This window comes from Canis lupus, chromosome 4, assembly GCF_048164855.1.
Source record: "Canis lupus baileyi chromosome 4, mCanLup2.hap1, whole genome shotgun sequence".
NCBI classification, from domain to species: Eukaryota; Metazoa; Chordata; class Mammalia; order Carnivora; family Canidae; genus Canis; species Canis lupus.
Window position 1 is genome coordinate 69200834 of NC_132841.1, and position 17748 is coordinate 69218581.

General features: G+C 42.1%; 1 protein-coding gene across 2 annotated transcripts in view; it reads right to left on the reverse strand.

Annotated features, from left to right (window-relative positions):
• Positions 1 to 82: 82 nt before the first annotated feature.
• Positions 83 to 17748, reverse strand: part of C7 (complement C7) — a 52092-nt gene continuing 34426 nt past the window's right edge. Inside the window, exons 12-18 of one of the 2 annotated variants that reach the window (XM_072824779.1) lie at positions 16288 to 16459; positions 14889 to 14976; positions 12112 to 12244; positions 9882 to 10073; positions 5427 to 5517; positions 2767 to 2951; positions 83 to 1364 (exon numbers count right to left, since the gene is read on the reverse strand). In XM_072824779.1, coding sequence (XP_072680880.1) covers positions 1126 to 1364; positions 2767 to 2951; positions 5427 to 5517; positions 9882 to 10073; positions 12112 to 12244; positions 14889 to 14976; positions 16288 to 16459 — 1100 coding nt within the window. In that variant the 3' untranslated portion in view covers positions 83 to 1125. Of the gene's footprint in view, positions 1365 to 1487; positions 1903 to 2766; positions 2952 to 5426; positions 5518 to 9881; positions 10074 to 12111; positions 12245 to 14888; positions 14977 to 16287; positions 16460 to 17748 lie in introns of those variants that run through there. The other variant, XM_072824780.1, reaches the window with a different exon arrangement.

Below are 17748 nucleotides of genomic sequence, written 5' to 3' on the forward strand. Positions count from 1 at the left end.
TAAAGATATATTTAAAAAGAACACATTAGCCATTCTTCATGGAAAGATTCACAATACAGGTGAAAAAAAATCCAGAGACTAGTATCTTTAATGAGATTTTAATCATTGTCATTTTAACTAAGGTTTTGTTGAAATGCATTTATCAGTACCAGAAAAGTACACAGATATTATGTGTATATAAAAGCATATTTTAAATTCCATTTAAGCCCACTCATTTCATCTCCCACAGCTGCTTTTTTGTTTTGATGAAACACTGAAAAAGGAATAAATAGAAGGCCAGTGTCTCCAATTGATGTACCTGTATGGCCCCCTGAATAATCCAAGCATGTATTCATATGCAAGAAAACTGTTCTGTCAAATACACAATCTCTCAATAGCTCAGGCCAGAACTGATGCCTCCTACAAAAGAAAAGGGGGAGAAAGCAAGCAAATTGCATTTCTTGTGCTTGACACATACTGAAGAAAAGTCCGAGAGAGAAGATGGGATTGTCTTTGTCGTCAGACAAGAAGGTAGAAGGCGCCAGTGACTACAGCACAGTGGTTCAGACTTTTCAGGGGGTGCATCTCCCGACAAGATTTAGGGATCCCTGCATGTGGTGCTTGAGTCCTCATCGGGCAGCTGAGGTTGCCGCTTGGGGTGGGTGCCGGATCTGTCTTTTTCCATTCAAGGTGCCCTTTGCCTTATTCAGCTTCACTGGGAGAAGCAAGCCAACCTCTCTGACCTTCCAGTTTTCCTGATCCATGTGTACAGACTGGGTGTTCGGGCCCCCCGATGGGTGGGGTCGATCATGGGTGGGGTCAGTCATACTCGAGGGAATCAAAGGGCGGGGTTAGTCGCCTTCCTCTGGGCTAAGCCCCTAATTTTCAGATTTTAAAGAGTCACGGTTCAGACACATTAGCAGTTCGTCCAAGAGCACACGGTTCGTGCAAGGGGTCAGGTGTGCTGCTCGTGCAGACTGGCTTTTTTTTTTTTAAGATTTTATATTTTTTAAAGATTTTATTTATTCATTCATGAGAGACAGAGAGAGAGAGAGAGAGGCAGAGACACAGGCAGAGGGAGAAGCAGGCTCCACGCAGGGAGCCGGACGCGGGACTCGATCCTGGCATCCCCCGCGGGCGGGCATCCTAACGAAGGGGCGGAGCAAACGGCTCGGGGTGGGCGGGGCGTGGGGGCGGCTCCCGCGGGTTGGCCGTGCAGGGCCGCGTGCCCGTGACCGTGACGCTCTGGCCGCGGCACCGGAGCGCGCCCGCCGCGCACTCGCTCAGGGTCTGCAGGGCGCCGTCCACCTGCGCGCACACCGCAGAGCCGCCGTCCTCGGCCTCGCACTCGGAGGCTTCCCGGCAGACGCATCGGCCGCTCGCGGCTGGGAAAGAGACGACGGAGGCTTAGAGGCACGTGGAGCAGCTGGGACCGCGGGGCGCCACCGGAGATCTCCAGAAGCTCCCGCCGCCCCGAATAAGCAGGGCCTGGGCTGGCGCGGCCCGGTGGCCCTGCCGTCCCGTGTGGGCCAGGCCTCTCCGAGCCGGGGGCTCCCCGGTGCCGCCCCCCTGTGCCGCTGTCCAGGGAAGCCAGAAACGGAGCCCTCCTCCAACCCCTGGCCGCAGAAGGAGACCTCAGAAGAGACCAGGTCGCTGCGGGGCTCAGAGGCAAAGAAAAGAATTCACCTGCTTTGAGAGATGGGGCCTAAGACGCAAAGGGCCACATGTCCCGTAAAGACAAGCCAGAAAGGAGTTGGGGACGATTCCACCGTGTGCGCTGCAGGTGCCAGGCTGGAGTTAGGCCAGCCAGGTGTCTCCAAACGGAGTGACAAGGTCAGCCAGCCCAGGGGTGACTGCCACTCCCAACGTGACCCAACGGGGAGAGTTCAGTGCATCGTGGCTTGTGTGGCAAAGTGTCCAGGACTGAGGGGGGAAAGGTCCAAAGGAGGGCCTGAGATGCTGGCAGAGGTCTCACAGATCACGCAGTCCAGCTCCCAAATTTATAGGAGGGGAAACTGAGAGCAATGACTTGGCGCCAGCCGCCCAGGCTTTCCCCCTTGGTAAAGTGGCTAAACCCGTGGGAGGTAGGCCTTGCCAAGGGTGCTGCTGTCCAAGATCATGGTAAGTGCTAGTGGGACACAGCACCGGCAAATCTTGAACCACAACTGGAAAACAATCACTCCTTTTTCTCTTCTTCAAATTATTCTAATTACTTCTAGGAGGAAGTGTCACCTTAGCACTGATATGCTTTTAGGCACTTTTACCACCTCCTTAACACTTGCTAGACTCCCTTTATCCCAAAGAAGCAGCATCCCTCAAGCTGCCAGCAGCATCTGGCTAGCATCTGCAACCTTACTTTGTGTCATTATATGTATTTTTGTAGTTGCCTAATATTTATGGCAAGTGATATCTCCTTTTAAGAAAGTGATAATGAAATTTTCTTCTTAAAAAATAGTTATTTTTTATGTGGATCTATTTTTTTTAAATGAGTACATAAAACGGGTAAGACAAGGACAGAGCAAAAATCATGAAGGGGGACTGGGAACCGTCAGTGTTTGGGAGGACATTCAGAGCATCGATGGTGGATTTTTGTCCTCTTAGATACTTGATCCCCCCAGCTCCCCAGGAAAGGCTGTGGGCAAGGACAGTTACCCTTAGACCAGCCTGGGACTTTCACATCCTCAGGGATCTGCTTGGACTTGCTGCTAACCTAGAAACTACAGTTTTTAAAACCTCAGTACGACTACCTCAGCGTTGTCACCGTTACAATTACGAAATGCCCCTTACCATCACATTTTCCCCAGAGTGGACAGGCCCCGCAAGCTTTCTCGGTGGCGGCCGGCAGAGTACAGCTGTCGCTACCAGCAAGGGTGTAATTTCGGCCCTGACAGTGGAGAACATGCATCTTGCACACTGTCAGAGGCAGTATCCTTTTGCTTCTCTCATCTCGAGCACATACATCCAAGGAGGACCTGAAACAAATGTTTTAGATTCCATTATTTAGAAGATGTTCATTCTCAAAAGTGGAAGATGGGAAGTGAAAGGAGAGGCTCGGAGCTCCGTGCCTCAGATGTTACCAGCCACAGCAAAAAGATGAAGCAGAAACTCAAATCTCCTTCATGACTGGGGCTCACCCTCCTCAGATCTTCGAAATGAACATATTTTGCTCTTTATTGGCTCACAATTTTTACACACGTAGATACCTGGTGTTCATCTAGTTTCATCTACAGCAGCTCAGATACAGCAAATTAGAAGAGAAGGCAAGGTCTGCTCAGGAAGCCGGGGGGTTGACAAGCAGGAAGGAGACAAAATCAGCAAAGATCACACACTCAGAGACTAGTCCAGTGGGACCAGTGACTGCAGGAGAAATTAGGTCCTCCCAGCCCAGCAGCCCTGAGAGTTCATGTCCATGATACGGCATTGTCCAACACCTGATGGTCAAATCCTCAAGGGAAGATGAAATCATATTTGTCAATGGGATTTTTTAAAGTATCTGTGTTTACAAAATCATTTAGGAATATTTCTATGAAAATGTATTACTTTTTTTTTCTTAAGCATGGGGGCTAAAATGGTGAGATTCAGCTTTTTAGAAATGTCACTGATAAAAACAAGCATCTTTCAGAATGTTGATGGATAAGGAAGGCATTACTATAGTGAACCCTTAAACAACAAAGTATTTTTGTATGGTAGATGGAGCCTATATTTATTTTTATATATATTTAGTTCTAATATTTTCTTCAAAGACCAAGAGCTAAATTTACTTGGAGTTATTTACATCAAATCCTTATATCTTTCTTTTATCTGCTTATTTAAGCTTTAAATCAAACTACTCAGAACAGCCTAAAGAGCAGAGACCTTGCAAAGCCACCTTGTTATCAGTATCTGAGAGAAAGCTCACTCCGTGTCTGTAGACAGTAGGCTGCAGAGAAACTAAATGAATCAGAGAAGTTAGAAAGAGGATGAAAGTGAATCAAAGTCAACAATGATTCATAAAGAACTAACGCCACAGTCAGAACATTCTGGTTGGACAACCACTGCCATTTACACTATTCAGGTGTATTTTTCTCACAAGAAGTCACTTCTTCTTATAAGATACCACCAAAATCACCATTGCCCACAGTTGGCGCTCAAGGAGTTGGATAGGAGTCAAGTACAGTTGACCTTCCAGCAACACTGGTTTGAACTGCACCATAGGTCCACTTTTACAGGCTTTGTTTTGATATAGACAGTACTATAAATGTATTTTCTTTTCCTTATAATTTTCTTAATAGCATTTTCTTCTCTCTAGATTATTTTATTATAAGAATACAGCATATGACACATATAACATAGAAAATATTTATGTTATTGGTAAGGCTTCCGGTCAATAGTAGTTAAATTTTGGAGGAGTCAAAAGTTATATGTGGACTTTTGACTGTGCAGGGGGTTCAGCACCCCAACTTCTGGGTTGTTCAAAGGTCAATTATAATTGGTCAGTACATTTGTGTTTTGATTCTTAACCTTAAAGATGACCAGTAAATCTGGGGGCCCAAGTATCTCCCATCTGCCTCTCCAGATTCACTCTCCACTCTCCCCCCTGCTGCCAAGAAGGCTGACACTATGAGCCACATCCACGGACTTCCTATCCTCTGGCTTTGGGTGCGTTTGATCAATGGCAGGAGATTGGAGGGATGTTTAGTGCCCTGGCTCACTGCAAGGGGGGTATCTCTGAGGTCCCTAAAATGAGAGACTAAGCTCTTCCTCAGCTCCCACCTGCAGAGTCTTCTCTGTCTCCAGCTTTGCATAAGAGCCCCCCTCATCACTCCAGGCCTGGGCACAGATATGTAGCCTGGCTGTTAGCAGTCCAGAAGTACTGCCTCGTGGCATCAGTTTCCTTCACGCTGCCCACACTTCTGTAAACAGTCCCACTAGGAAACCTCTTCTTGTCCTAATGCAATCATACCATCTGTATCCACCTAGGACCAGATCACAGACATCCAGTACCTACTTCAGAAGTCCACCTACAGCGGAGTGATTTCAAGTTGGGTGCCATTCTTACAATGCACATCTAGAGGCACAGACATTTCAAGAATGGGGAAAGCAGCACTTGTATCTGTTGGTACACTGCATTGAGAGTTTATATTTCAAGGGAATTTCAACCCTAATCTCCTCAAGCTCTAAATCCTCAAGTGACAGTGTTTTCATTTTCCTCCATATAAAACAAGCAGTGCCTGAGTCCTTCAGCCTTTCTCTAGACGGAATAGAACACGGCTTTAACACCGCTGGTTGTCAGCCCCCATGACCCAGGCAAATAACAGACAGCAGATGGACCAGGTTAAAACGCAAACAACTATCCTTAACCCTTGGTCAGCAATACCTTCCATCTAACAGAGACGCATCCACCAACACATTTTTTTTTAATCTTGAATAAAATAAAACAGAGAGAGGTGAGCAAAGAAAGAGCTTACCCACATTCATAGGGCATTTTACAAACACATCTTGAATTCTGCAGTTTCTCCCAGCGCTGACATTTAGGCCCTGCTGGTATCAAAGGAGCATCTGGAAGAAAAGGATGAGGGAGATCCAATCATTAGAAGAGCTTCTTTGTGGTAAACAAAATGTTATTTTAATTGTTGAACCGGGTTGCTGTAATATTTTCAACTGCCACAAATTTGTACAGTCAAAAAACAAAGCTTTTTAAAGCATTTTATGGAAGACAGAGTGTTCCTAGGAGAACCCTACAAATAATTTCATTGTTAGCACTTCCTACTGTATGAGCATTTACTATTGTGATATTTAATCCTCCTTAATAAATGCCCACTTCAGGTTAAAGAAACTAAGGGCCAGAAAAGTTAAGAAACTGGTGCTAGTTCACACGTTTAATAGATTGGCCAAGCCAGGATTTAAGTCCATGTTTGTCTGAATTCAAGGCCAGTGGAGCAGGCTCCCTTTCATCAAGAAGTTGGTATTTATAAACTGTTGTTTGGAACGCATTTGCCCACTCTGTCTGTGGTGGAACAGAAAGCAACACAATGTGACCTGTACATGGAGAACTCCCTGGTACCCCAAGATCTATGATAACCTCTCACATGTAAATGTCTAACTGGGGATCCCTGGGTGGCACAGTGGTTTGGCGCCTGCCTTTGGCCCAGGGCACGATCCTGGAGACCCAGGGTCGAATCCCACGTTGGGCTCCCGGTGCATGGAGCCTGCTTCTCCCTCTGCCTGTGTCTCTGCCCCTCTCTCTCTCTCTCTGTGTGTGACTATCATAAAAAAAAAAAAAAAAAAAAGTCTAACTGGTCTCTCTTCAATGGTGAGTAAATATCTAGAGATATTTACATTAATAAAACCCTTTCCGTTGCTTTTTGTGTTTTCTACAAACTGCTCAAAATCAACCATCTTCCTATTTTTATAAGAAAACACCTTAGGTCCAGCTTACAAGAGCTTAATTTGACTGCCATCCCTTCAGCCGTCCCTGATTACAAGGTGAATGACCTAAAACATCCTGTTTTTTCCACCTCCTGCTAGCTTCATGACAATGAAATTCAGGGACATATATTTTCCCAACATAAAACTAGTTCTGTGTGGGATATATCTATAAAGGTAGTTTATCTGAAGAGCATATTTTTACGGAAGCACAACCTATGCATTACTTCCTCACTTGGGAAAACTTAAGGGCTTTAGACATGACAGTAAAATCTCATGAACAATTCATAACTTGTAAAAATGGCCACAATGTGAAGCATAGCCTTCCATGTCCAGCAACATCTGTAATGAATACTCATTCTTTAAACACTTCCCTTTCAAAGTTTAACCTAAATGCAATGTAGTATTCTGAATTGGATCCTGAATTGGATATAGTGAAAAAAACCAGTGATATATAAATAAAATCTGGAGTTTAGTCAATAGTATTACACTAATATTAGCATCTTAGTTAACCCACTAAATTATGTCAAGGTATATGAGATGTTTATATTATAAGAACATGGTAAAGGGTATATGGAAACTATATTTGCAACTTTTCTGAAAACTAATATTATTCCGAAATAAGATGTTTTTAAAGATGGTGTTATCTAGGGGGCACCTGGGTGGCTTAGTTGGTTAAGCATCCAACTCTTGATTTCACCTCATGATCTCAGGGTCGTGAGATCAAGCCCTGCCTCAGGCCGCCTTATTTAACAGATTCTCTCCCTCTCCCTCTCCCTCTCCCTGTCCCTCTGCACCCCCTCTGCTAAAGCAGCAACAACAACAATAACAACAACAAAAAAATGGTGTTATTTAGAACAGTGCTTCTCAACCAGGGGCAATTTACCAATGTCTAGAGACATTTTTGGTTATCTACTTACAGCTATCTAGTAAGTAAAGACCTGGGATGCTGCTAAACATCTTACAATGCACAGGACAGATTCCCACAACAAAGAATTACCAGTCCAAAATTCTAATAGTGTTAAGGTTGAGAAAGTCTAATCTAAATGTACCAAAACCAAGGTTCAATGATAAAGTCATATAAATGAGTTCTGCATTATGCAGAAGTTTATTTGCCAAAGACAAAGCTGGGGGGATGGAAAGAAGATGGTCAAAGGATACAAAATTCCAGTTATAAGATAGATGGATACTGAGGATGTAATGTGCAACACGAAGACGATACTTAACACCACTCTATGATATATAGGTAGATTTTTGGGAGAGTGGATCCTGAGATTTCTCATCACAGGGAGAAATTTTCTTTTTTTCTTAATTGTATTTTAGCGAGATGATGGATGTTAACTGGACCTGATGTGGTAAGCATTTCACAATAGATGTAAATCAAACCATCATGATGTACACCTTGAGCATCTACAGTGATCTACATCAATGATTTCTCAAAACTACAAAAGACGTTTTTTAAAACTTTATTTACTAACCATTCATAAGAATGAAATTTTAGATTTTAAATGTTTTCTACAAGTTATTATAATTTCTTTATGAAAAATCACTGGTAGAATTAGCTAGATGAAAGACCTTTGTATTTAAGAACATAGCTTTCTTGGGCACCTGAGTGGCTCAGTGGTTAAGTGCCTGCCTTTGGCTCAGGTCGTGATCCCCGGGTCCTGGGATTGAGTCCTGCATCAGACTTTTTGCAGGCAGCCTGCTTCTCCTCCTGCCTATGTCTCTGCCTCTCTCTCTCTCTCTCTCTCATGAATGAATAAGTAAAATCTTAAAAAAAAACAAAAAAAACAAAAACAAAAACATAGCTGCATTATCTTCATATATGTTTATGAGACTGCATTCTGATGGAGGAAGGGAGAAATGAGTGATTGGTGTTTAATGAGTAGAGAATTTCAGACTGGGAAGATGAGAAAGTTCCAGAGATGGATGGTGATGATGGTTGCACAATAATGGGAATGTACTTAATGCACTGAACTGTACATTTAAAAATGGCTAAAATGGTAAATGTAATGTCTGTTTTACTACAATAAAAATAAAAAGACTCCTGATACAGCAGGTATTTTAAAACATCAGTTTTGGAGGCTGACAAACCGGGTTTCTTTTTTTTCACCTGTAATAGGCTTATTTTAAGGGAAGTTACTATTATTATTCATCATGTCTTCAAAAAAACACACAGGCCTGAAAAATATCCTTAATTAAAACTTTAATAGAATTTGCTACTGAGTAGGGGAAAATTCATACTGAATTGTGCTACAAAACAACTGAAGCAGACATTTTAGAAAGACAAGTATATAATATCTCATTTGGAATAAAAGAGCAACCTCATCAAGTGTACATTGTTCTCTTTAATTTTAGAATTCCTGGTACAGGCCCATAACTTCAAATATCCCTGATAAATTCATATTTATGCTTCAGTGCAGTAGAAAACAAAGCACTTGTCTCTGCTGTGGACCTTTGACAGCTAATGAACATAGAACCAATGTGGTGGGCACTCTGCTGGCCACGCTGCCCTCCCTTCCCGTCATCAGGATCTATATTTAACACCAACAGCCTATGTCCACCATCAGCCACAGAGGGCTCTGTGCAGCCTGCTCTCCCGTCAGTTGTAACCATCTAATTCATCTGACAGTATCACTCACAGATTCTAGTACTTCATCCTCACTAAAAAAGGCAAATTTTAGCATTGAATTAGAAGTCATACACCAGAAAATAAGAATACCATATAAAATGGAATATAAGTGAGTTTTCCCTCCTTCCTGTCTTTTAATTGTCACAAATATGTATTTTCCATTTATTTTTTAAATATGTTTAAAATGTAAACAAAGAAGAAACTGGAGGCTATTTTAAAAACAAACCCATCCTACCTTAAATACCCCTAAAAAGAAATAGTTTGCTTTCTAAATCTCTTCTTATTGTAGCTTCTTAAAAGACCATTTCAATTTGCCTGGTGTTCAAAAATACTGGATTTTTGGATTTCCACTATTAAGACCAACTTCACAAACCCCAGCACTTTGCTTTCAATAACTTCTGCTTTGCAGTGTTAAATGCAAATGCTTTTAAGTTTTCTATTTCAATAATGCTAATAAACTCTCTGAAAGCCCAGGAATGAAACATACAGAATTTTTTATAAATTTTCATCTCAACTCTGTATTTAATAAAAGTACCTTTAAAATTTTTAGGAAAAAAACAGAAATTATTTTTGAAAAAGCCTTTATATTCTTGGCACCAAAACAGATACAAAACTAATTTTCAATAAGAAGGATTTAAGTTTGTTTCAGAATCACCAGAATTCTTGCCTTGCCTTGCATTCCATGAGTCTATCTGTGTCATGTGAAAAAAAACTGTTACCCAGTCTATGAACTGACCTTCCTGTAGAAGGGCAAAGAGGGAAGGAATGATTCACAGTATGTCCATCCAGGGCCATAAAGGACCACCACAAGGAGCCTCACTCACTTGAGTGCAGGTGTCCTTGGACAGATCTATGAGCTATTCACCTTTTTTCACACACTGAACGTTCTTCATATCAGGACTCCACTTAAGGCTGGATCCACAGAGAAACGCTGAAGGACCTTCTAAGGACATGCCACCTGAACAGGAAATGGTCACCTTTTCACCAACTCCATAGAAAGGTTTGTGGGGATGACTCTGTATGCCATCCTTCAATGGAGGTAGAACGCAGGCAATTTCTAAAAATAAAAGAAAACAGAATACAAGGATCATTGCTTTCCTAAGTCATCTTTTCTTAAATGATAGCTTCCAATAATGCTAATATACATGCTCTGCTTTTTTACATATTAGAAGACAAAGAGGAAGAGGTAAGTTCACTCCTAGGATGCCCTGAAAGACATGTCCCATAGTGCCTGGCATGTAATTGACCAATGAAAGACTAAAGACCAAAACAATCCCCATTCTCCATCCCGGCCCTCAAAGCTATGTGACAATTTAAAATGAATCATCTTTATAAACAGAGTCCCAAAGCCCAGGCTGCTGTCAAAACCAGACTTTTCACAGCTGCCATTTATCTTTTTGGTCTTGAAGTCCCACCAGAATTTTCCCAGGAACTCTGTTCATTTGCATATCATTAAGCATACATCCAATTAGATATTTTTACTATCTGAAAGTCTTAAAGAACCACCTTTAATCTTGCAACTGTACAAGTATTAAATACCTTTGGTTTTCCATCTCTAGTCTTTCTCACTCGATTACATTCATTATCTCAAATCTTCTACTTGAGAAAACAGCAAAGAGAAAAATGAGAAACATGCAGAGTTATGGGAAGCAAGTCAGAATTTATGATTCAAAAAAAAATCTTGGCAACCTCTCTAATGGACTTTGGACAGTATTCTACAAAATATTGCTCTGTTTCTGTACCATTTCCATCAGAAACTCCATTCATTCATTAATTCAAAAACAACATCTACTAAGTGTCTATATTTAGCCAAGTATGTTGTGTGCTGCTGGGGATGTGACAAGATACAAGTCTACAATGTTTGGTAATACCTTTCTCCTTGATGTATTTGTAGTTTGAAAAAAAAATGCTGGAAGTCTGCTAAACTAAGGAGGAACTGCAGCTCAGAGGCTGAAAAATGGATAGAGTTTTTAAGAGTCATAGGGTTAGGGAACTAAGAGTTAGAGTCTAGTCCCATCACAAAGGAGAACCTAGGGAGAAATCCCAGACTTTCTATTGAGATCCCTTAATGGCTACACACTAGGAATAAAAGTAAACAGGACATAAAACAGCCTCACTGCTTGCCAGAAACAAAAATCAAATCTTTTCTAGAGGAAGAGAACATCATCCAAAACCTCAAATTATTCCCTTATTTTTTTACACATAAAGTCTAGCATTTAATCAAAACTAATCTAACATTTAAAAGGCCAAGAATTAACCAAAATCCCCCCAGAAGACAATAGCAACCTGCCCACAGCAGGTCCAGATTATGAGATTAACAGCCACGGACCTTGAAAAAACTGTTATTAACAAGTTGGGAAAAAATTAAATGACAAGGTGCAGAATCTCAACAGAGAATAAGAAAATATAGAAAAGTGGATAAATGAAATACCTAGGATTGGAAAATGAAATTAAGAACTCAACGGAGTTCTTAAAAGCAGATTAATACAACTGTACAGAGAATTAATAAACTGGAAGGTAGACCAATAGAAAATATTTAGAATGAAACAGAGAGGGAAAATTATGTAAAACAAAGAAAAAAATATACGTAATATACACAATCTAAAAAGTACATCATCTGTGTTTCATGAGGAGAAGTGAGCAAGAATAGGACAAAGACAATGAGGACACAGTGGCCAAGAATTTCCTAAAACTGGCAAAAGACATTAAAGAACAGATTCAAGAAGTGCTTCGGATATCAGCCAGGGTAAAGACAAAGAAAATCACACCTAGGGACATCACAGTGGAGGTGCTTCTGAAACACAAGGACCGGGAAAAAATAGAAATTCTCAAAAGTAGCCGAACATAAGATTTTCAACCAGAAACAGTGAGACTCGGAGTGCAGTAAAATGTGCCTTCCCAACAGGAGCACTATCAACTAGAGACTGCTGAGGGCTTTTTCAAGACACAACTGAAACTTGAACAGGAGCATATGAGCCTCTCTGGAAAGGGAGATCAAGACAGGGGCCACACAGTGAGCAATGATTCATCTTGATTCATTCTCTTCCACATTATTCTCTCATCTTAAGTTATATGCTACAGCCAAGGCCACTCACTTTGACAACGCATTTCCCCAACAAGCCACTGTAAATCATCTCCACATCTGGCTACAGGATCTCCAATAAGAGAATATCCTTCATTGCAAGTGTATACTACATTAGTCCCAACAGGAAACATGGCACCTTCATCCTAAACAGAAATAAAAGAGAGATAGAGAGAAAAAAGTATGTCTATTTTGCATTAACAGAACATTTCTCTAGATATATTTGGCCTATAAATCATGTCTTCTTTTAATCATCAGGCAAACTAAGTTCAAATAACTAATTTAGAAAATTGTCTTTAAAAACATTTTTCCCTGGATGGTCCTAGCCAACACTTGCACTACCATTAGCTGAAATAAACCCATTAACACCACTGTCCTATAATTTATTGATTATCCCCGAAACACCAAGCACTATACTAAGCGTTTTACTAAAATAACTTTAGTGGACACTGCCCAAGTCACTTCTTTCCCCCTACTTTTCAGGAAAATACACTTTGTTATCAGATTTTGGAAAAGTACTTGTCAGTCAGTTCTTTTTAGAGAGATGTCATGGGCTGTTCATTGGCAATACTGCCTAATAAGAGCCAGTAAGAACAGATAGGAATGTTCAAACCCTATCAGCACATTCATGAGAGTTAAGATTTCTCACTGATGACTTTTAGGGAAACCATAGTGCTGATCTTCTCTCATCCCACCCTCCAGCCCCCACCCTGTAAGGGCAGTGCTTCTGGGGCTGGGCCAGATTCTGGGACATGGTATTAGTCCAAGATGCCAGGAGGTGAGATTTCACAGTGAAGCAAGGAAGAATTTGAAGTCTGAGACTGAAGGATGTAATCATGCTCTTCTCTTCATCCTTTCCTCATCCTTCAGGTTCTCTGCCACCCCAGGGGTGATGGTGAAGAACATCAACCTGGGGGAGGGCTGAAAGCCGGACCTGTTCCGCTCCCGGCAGTAGAACAAAATTCCATGGTGCCATTTTCTTCTTGCTGTCAGTCTTGGCCCAAGTTGGCTCCATCATGGGAGTTGGTAGGAAACCAGGTTACTACCAAGGTTTGAAGAAAATGGGGAAGGATACTTGATTTGCTTTAAGTCCCTAGGCCTTCCTTTGCCTTGCAAAGGGGACTGCTATAAGGGGAAATTGGGCTCAACAGTGCCCAAATTGACTCTGTATCAGAACCACTAGTAGCAATTCAAAAAAAGGGGGTGGGGGGCGCCTGGGGGGCTCAGTTGGTTAAGTGTGTGACTTCAGCTCAGGTCATGATCTCACAGTCCTGGGATGGAGCCCCATGTCAAGCCCCCTGCTCAGGGGGGAGTCTGCTTCTCCCTATCCCTCTGCCCCTTCTCTGTGTTCTCTCTCTCTCTTTCTCTCTCATAAATAAATAAATAAATAAATAAATAAATAAATAAATACTTTTAAAAAAAGACAATTCTCAGGCTTTACCCTAAACATACAGAATGAGGAAGTAGAAGAAAGAAAGAAAGATGAGGGGCAAGCAGCACTCTCTATTGTTAAGTTCCCTGGGTGACTATGTTGTAGTCCATTTGTGGCGCAGTGTTCAGGAGTCAGGGGTTCCAAACCCAGGAGTTTGGGACAGCAGTTCAGAATTTGCTAACTATACAAGTTTACTTGGCATTGCTCTCCAAGCCTTCAGGAATTTCATGGATTGTGGGAGCTGTATTGGAACATCTGACTGTTAGAGCTGCTGGATTCATTCTCCTCTCTCTCTCTCTCTCTCTCTCTCTCCACACACACACACACACACACACACACACACACACCTTTTCCATTTCCCAACAATACCTGTATTTGGAGAATCTTCGGCAAAATGTGAGTGTATGTTTAAGGTCCTGGAATTTGAGGGGCAAATCCTTCATGGAGAAAGCAAGGCTGACCATACTGAGAGGGTCCTGCTGCACAGTATCTCCTATGTGAGCCAGGAAGACACTTCACTGGGGCTTTGGGGCCAAAGTCTCATCATAACAAGCAGCAAGAAAAATATGCATTAATATGGCCCCAAAGTGAAAAAAAAAAAAAATTCCCCTAGAACGACAAGTGGTAGATGACTTGTGTTCCTTCCTGAAGAAGAAAATTGCTCAAAGTATCATGACCCATATCTCACCAACACTGGCAAAATGTCTTACTGGCTTCTGGAATAAACCCAATATTTCATCCCAAACCCCATATTTATGAAACAAAATTTTTAAAGACATTTTTTCAGGGTGCCTAGTTGGCTCAGTCAGTTGGACATCTGCCTTCGGCTCAGGTCATGAGCATGGGGCTCCATACTCAGCAGGGACTCTGTCTCCCTCTCTCCCTGGCTTGTACACTCTTTCTCTCTCTTTCTTTCTCTCTCTCTCTCTTTCGCTCACTCACTCTTTTTCTCTCTCAAATAAATAAATAATAAAATCTTTTTTAAAAAGGACATTTTTCAGTGGCAAGAATAAAATTCTCTTTGTTGAAGATCTTGCTTATGGATTCCTATTTTAGCGTCCAGAATGGAAATGTTCAGCAGCCCTCTGGCATGATTACATTTCTAATTTCACTGGGCAGCAGTATTGATTAACCTTACCACAGAAGATCTACTGCCTTCTGCAGAATTCTAATCACCTTGGGCCAAAGAAGAAAAGTTACAAACTAAAACCCTCACCACTAAAAGGAAGATGCACAGATAAACTATTTTTAGCTCTGTTTCATATGGAAGAAGGAAACAGATTATGACATCAGTAGAGAGAGAGTACTTGGAGCAGAGAGTATATGTAAAGGAAAGCAATGTATCTTTCATAACCAACTTGAACAAATCCATCTTTCAAGGCAGGAGGTGATGGACAGAATTCTTTTGGAACCAAAGACAAAGGAAAACAATGTGGTTCAATCAATCTGAAAAGTAAAGGAAACAAACATAATTAATGTGATGGATTTCCACAGTATGATAAATATTTTGCAGCACACTGAATTTTTCATGTACATCTGAAGGGACTCCGTTGACATAAATACACTGATGCAATTGCCATTTTCAAAATCGGTATCTGATCACGTCCTGTAGTAGAGAACTCAAACATGAACTCAAGCTTCTAAAACATAGCTAGTAAGTCAGCAGTATGAAGAACAAAGAAGAAAGAAAAGGAAATAAAAGTCATTGGTCAACACACCTACTTTATATGATTTCTAGAGGTCACCTGTCTCAGACCTGCTTTTTCTCCTGCTGTCTGGATTTGAAACGCCCTTAACAGAATTAAATCTGTATTAAAAAATAAGGTAGGGCAGCCCGGGTGGCTCAGTGGTTTAGCGCTGCCTTCAGCCCAGGGTGTGATCCTGGAGACCAGGGATCGAGTCCCATGCATGGAGCCTGCTTCTCCCTCTGCCTGTGTCTCTGCCTCTCTCTCTCTCTCTCTCTCTCTCTCTGTCTCTCATGAATAAATAAAATCTTTAAAAAAAAATAAGATAATAACAGGGGCACCTGGGTGACTCACTTAAGTGTCTGCCTTCCCCTCAGGTCATGATCTTGGATTCCCTGGGGGTCAAGCCCCACATCTGGCTCCCAGCTCAGCAGGGAGTTTGCTTCTCCCTCTCCCTTTGTGCCCCCCACCCCCGTCTCCCCACTTCTTCTCTCTCTTGCTGGATGGTTCTCTCAAATAAATAAATCTTTTTTTTTTAAGTAAGGCATTAACAGTTAGTGATCCTGCAAGAGAGGTTACACAAAAATAACTAGTTTTGATTGAGCATTTACTATGTGGTAGGCACCCTGGCAGTTGCTCCACGAATGTGCATTATCTCAATTCACATTCACAGTGACCTTATGAGCTAAGAAAGAAAACAAAGGCTCAGAAAGGCTGAATGACTTGTCCAAGGTTATAAAGTAATAAATGTCAGGGCTGCATTCATGCTGTAGTCAGCTAGACTCCTACAGTCATGCTCTCTCTATCACCCAGCCGGTAGGGAGCAGATCTGCTTGATGCCACAGCTGCTCCGACCCCCTAGGCCAGGCGGCCTCTGAGTTACTCAGTCAGGAAAACGTGAAACACACAAGTGCTAGTGGACCACACACACGTCTCCCTCCTTCATCTGACCCCACTGCCAAGGGCAAAGGAGCCACTGATAATTAATTTCTGAATCTTTAGTCGCTGCAAATCGCTTACTGCAGAGGGCGCTGTGCTCTCTGCAATTGCCAGGAACCCTGGTGGCCATTACCTCAAATGCTGCAGCTCCTCATCCTCACAGGGGCTGCTTTCCCGTGGTTCTCCAATACAGGATTGCCCACCCTCACTGGGTGGTGGGTTATTGCATTCTCGGTGCCTTGTTTTCTTCCCTTGAACGCAGGGGGTCCAAGAGGACCAGCAATTCCAACCCCCATCCACCCCTCCTGTAAGATAAGAGAGAGGCTGTTCAGGAAGCACTTGGAGAAGATTTCAGAGTTTAGTGCTGAGCTTCCTGCTCAGGCAGTTGTTGGCAGAGGGGACAATCTGGGCACTCACTACCTTCAGGACATCTTCTACAATGACCAGAGTATCTCTGCACATCGTCTAGGTTTGTCCATGTTAAGGCTGCATTAACGAATCTCTTGCAATAATAATATCTTAAATTTGTTTATTATTTTGCAACTGTTTCAGAGCACTTTTACATACATTCAACCCTTCGTTTACTTCTCACAAGAATGAATCCAGATGGTCAGGAGATCTGTCACCCATTCTCTGTTGATACGTATGGAATCTAAGACAAGGTGGTTAAATGTCATGCCCAGTGCTAAAACAGCTGCCAAGAGACACGTCCAGACAGCAACATGGTCTTATGGCTAGGTCTGGGCTCCTCTCATTACAGCAGTTTCTATTGTGAACATTTCTATTGTAGAAGCAGTGATTGGGCATGAGAAGGACATAATCTACCGGGTATTCCAGACTGCCGACCTCAGAGCTGGCACTGTACAAAATGAGGAAGTGCAGACATAGGAGAAATGCTGTTGCCTCCTGTCATCATCCTTCAATCTGCAGGTACTTACTTGGCCCAGCCTGGCCATCTTCCAACTCAGGGCCAATTCACCACTAACAGTGCTTTTACTATTTTCCCCCATCATATTCCTTGGGGGAGGCAAAAGAGAACTTGCACTATATTCTAAGAACTTGGCTTTCCTAGTTAGAAACTGATCTCAGAACCATGCCCCCAAAGCATTACTTCCTGATGATGGATGTGTTTCCTGCTCTGTAGCTATTTCTACTGTGTAGCCTGCACCCCTCTATTTACCCTCTCCCCTCCATCGGCAGCCACTCTTCAGTATCACACACACCAAAAATAAACTAATTTGGTAATATTTTCCCATGAGTTCCTTTATGCTTTCTTACATAATCAGCAATTGAGTTAATAAAGTAGTTCCCTGAGCATACCAACAGAGGGTGGGAACAGCTTGATATATTGATGGCTACCCCGACCCTTACCAGCAGGGGGAGCTTCCATTTTATCAAATTATAGGAAATCCAAGCCATGAAGAAATGAAATCAAAGCGGTGGAATTTCAATTTACCAGACAGGCCACTTGGGAAGAGAATTGGAGGTAAGGATGCCTTCTTGATGCTTGTCTATAAGCAACTATAGTTTAGTCATCATGTATTCATTCATTCATTAAACATTTATTAAGTGACTTCTATGAATCAAGCCCTGT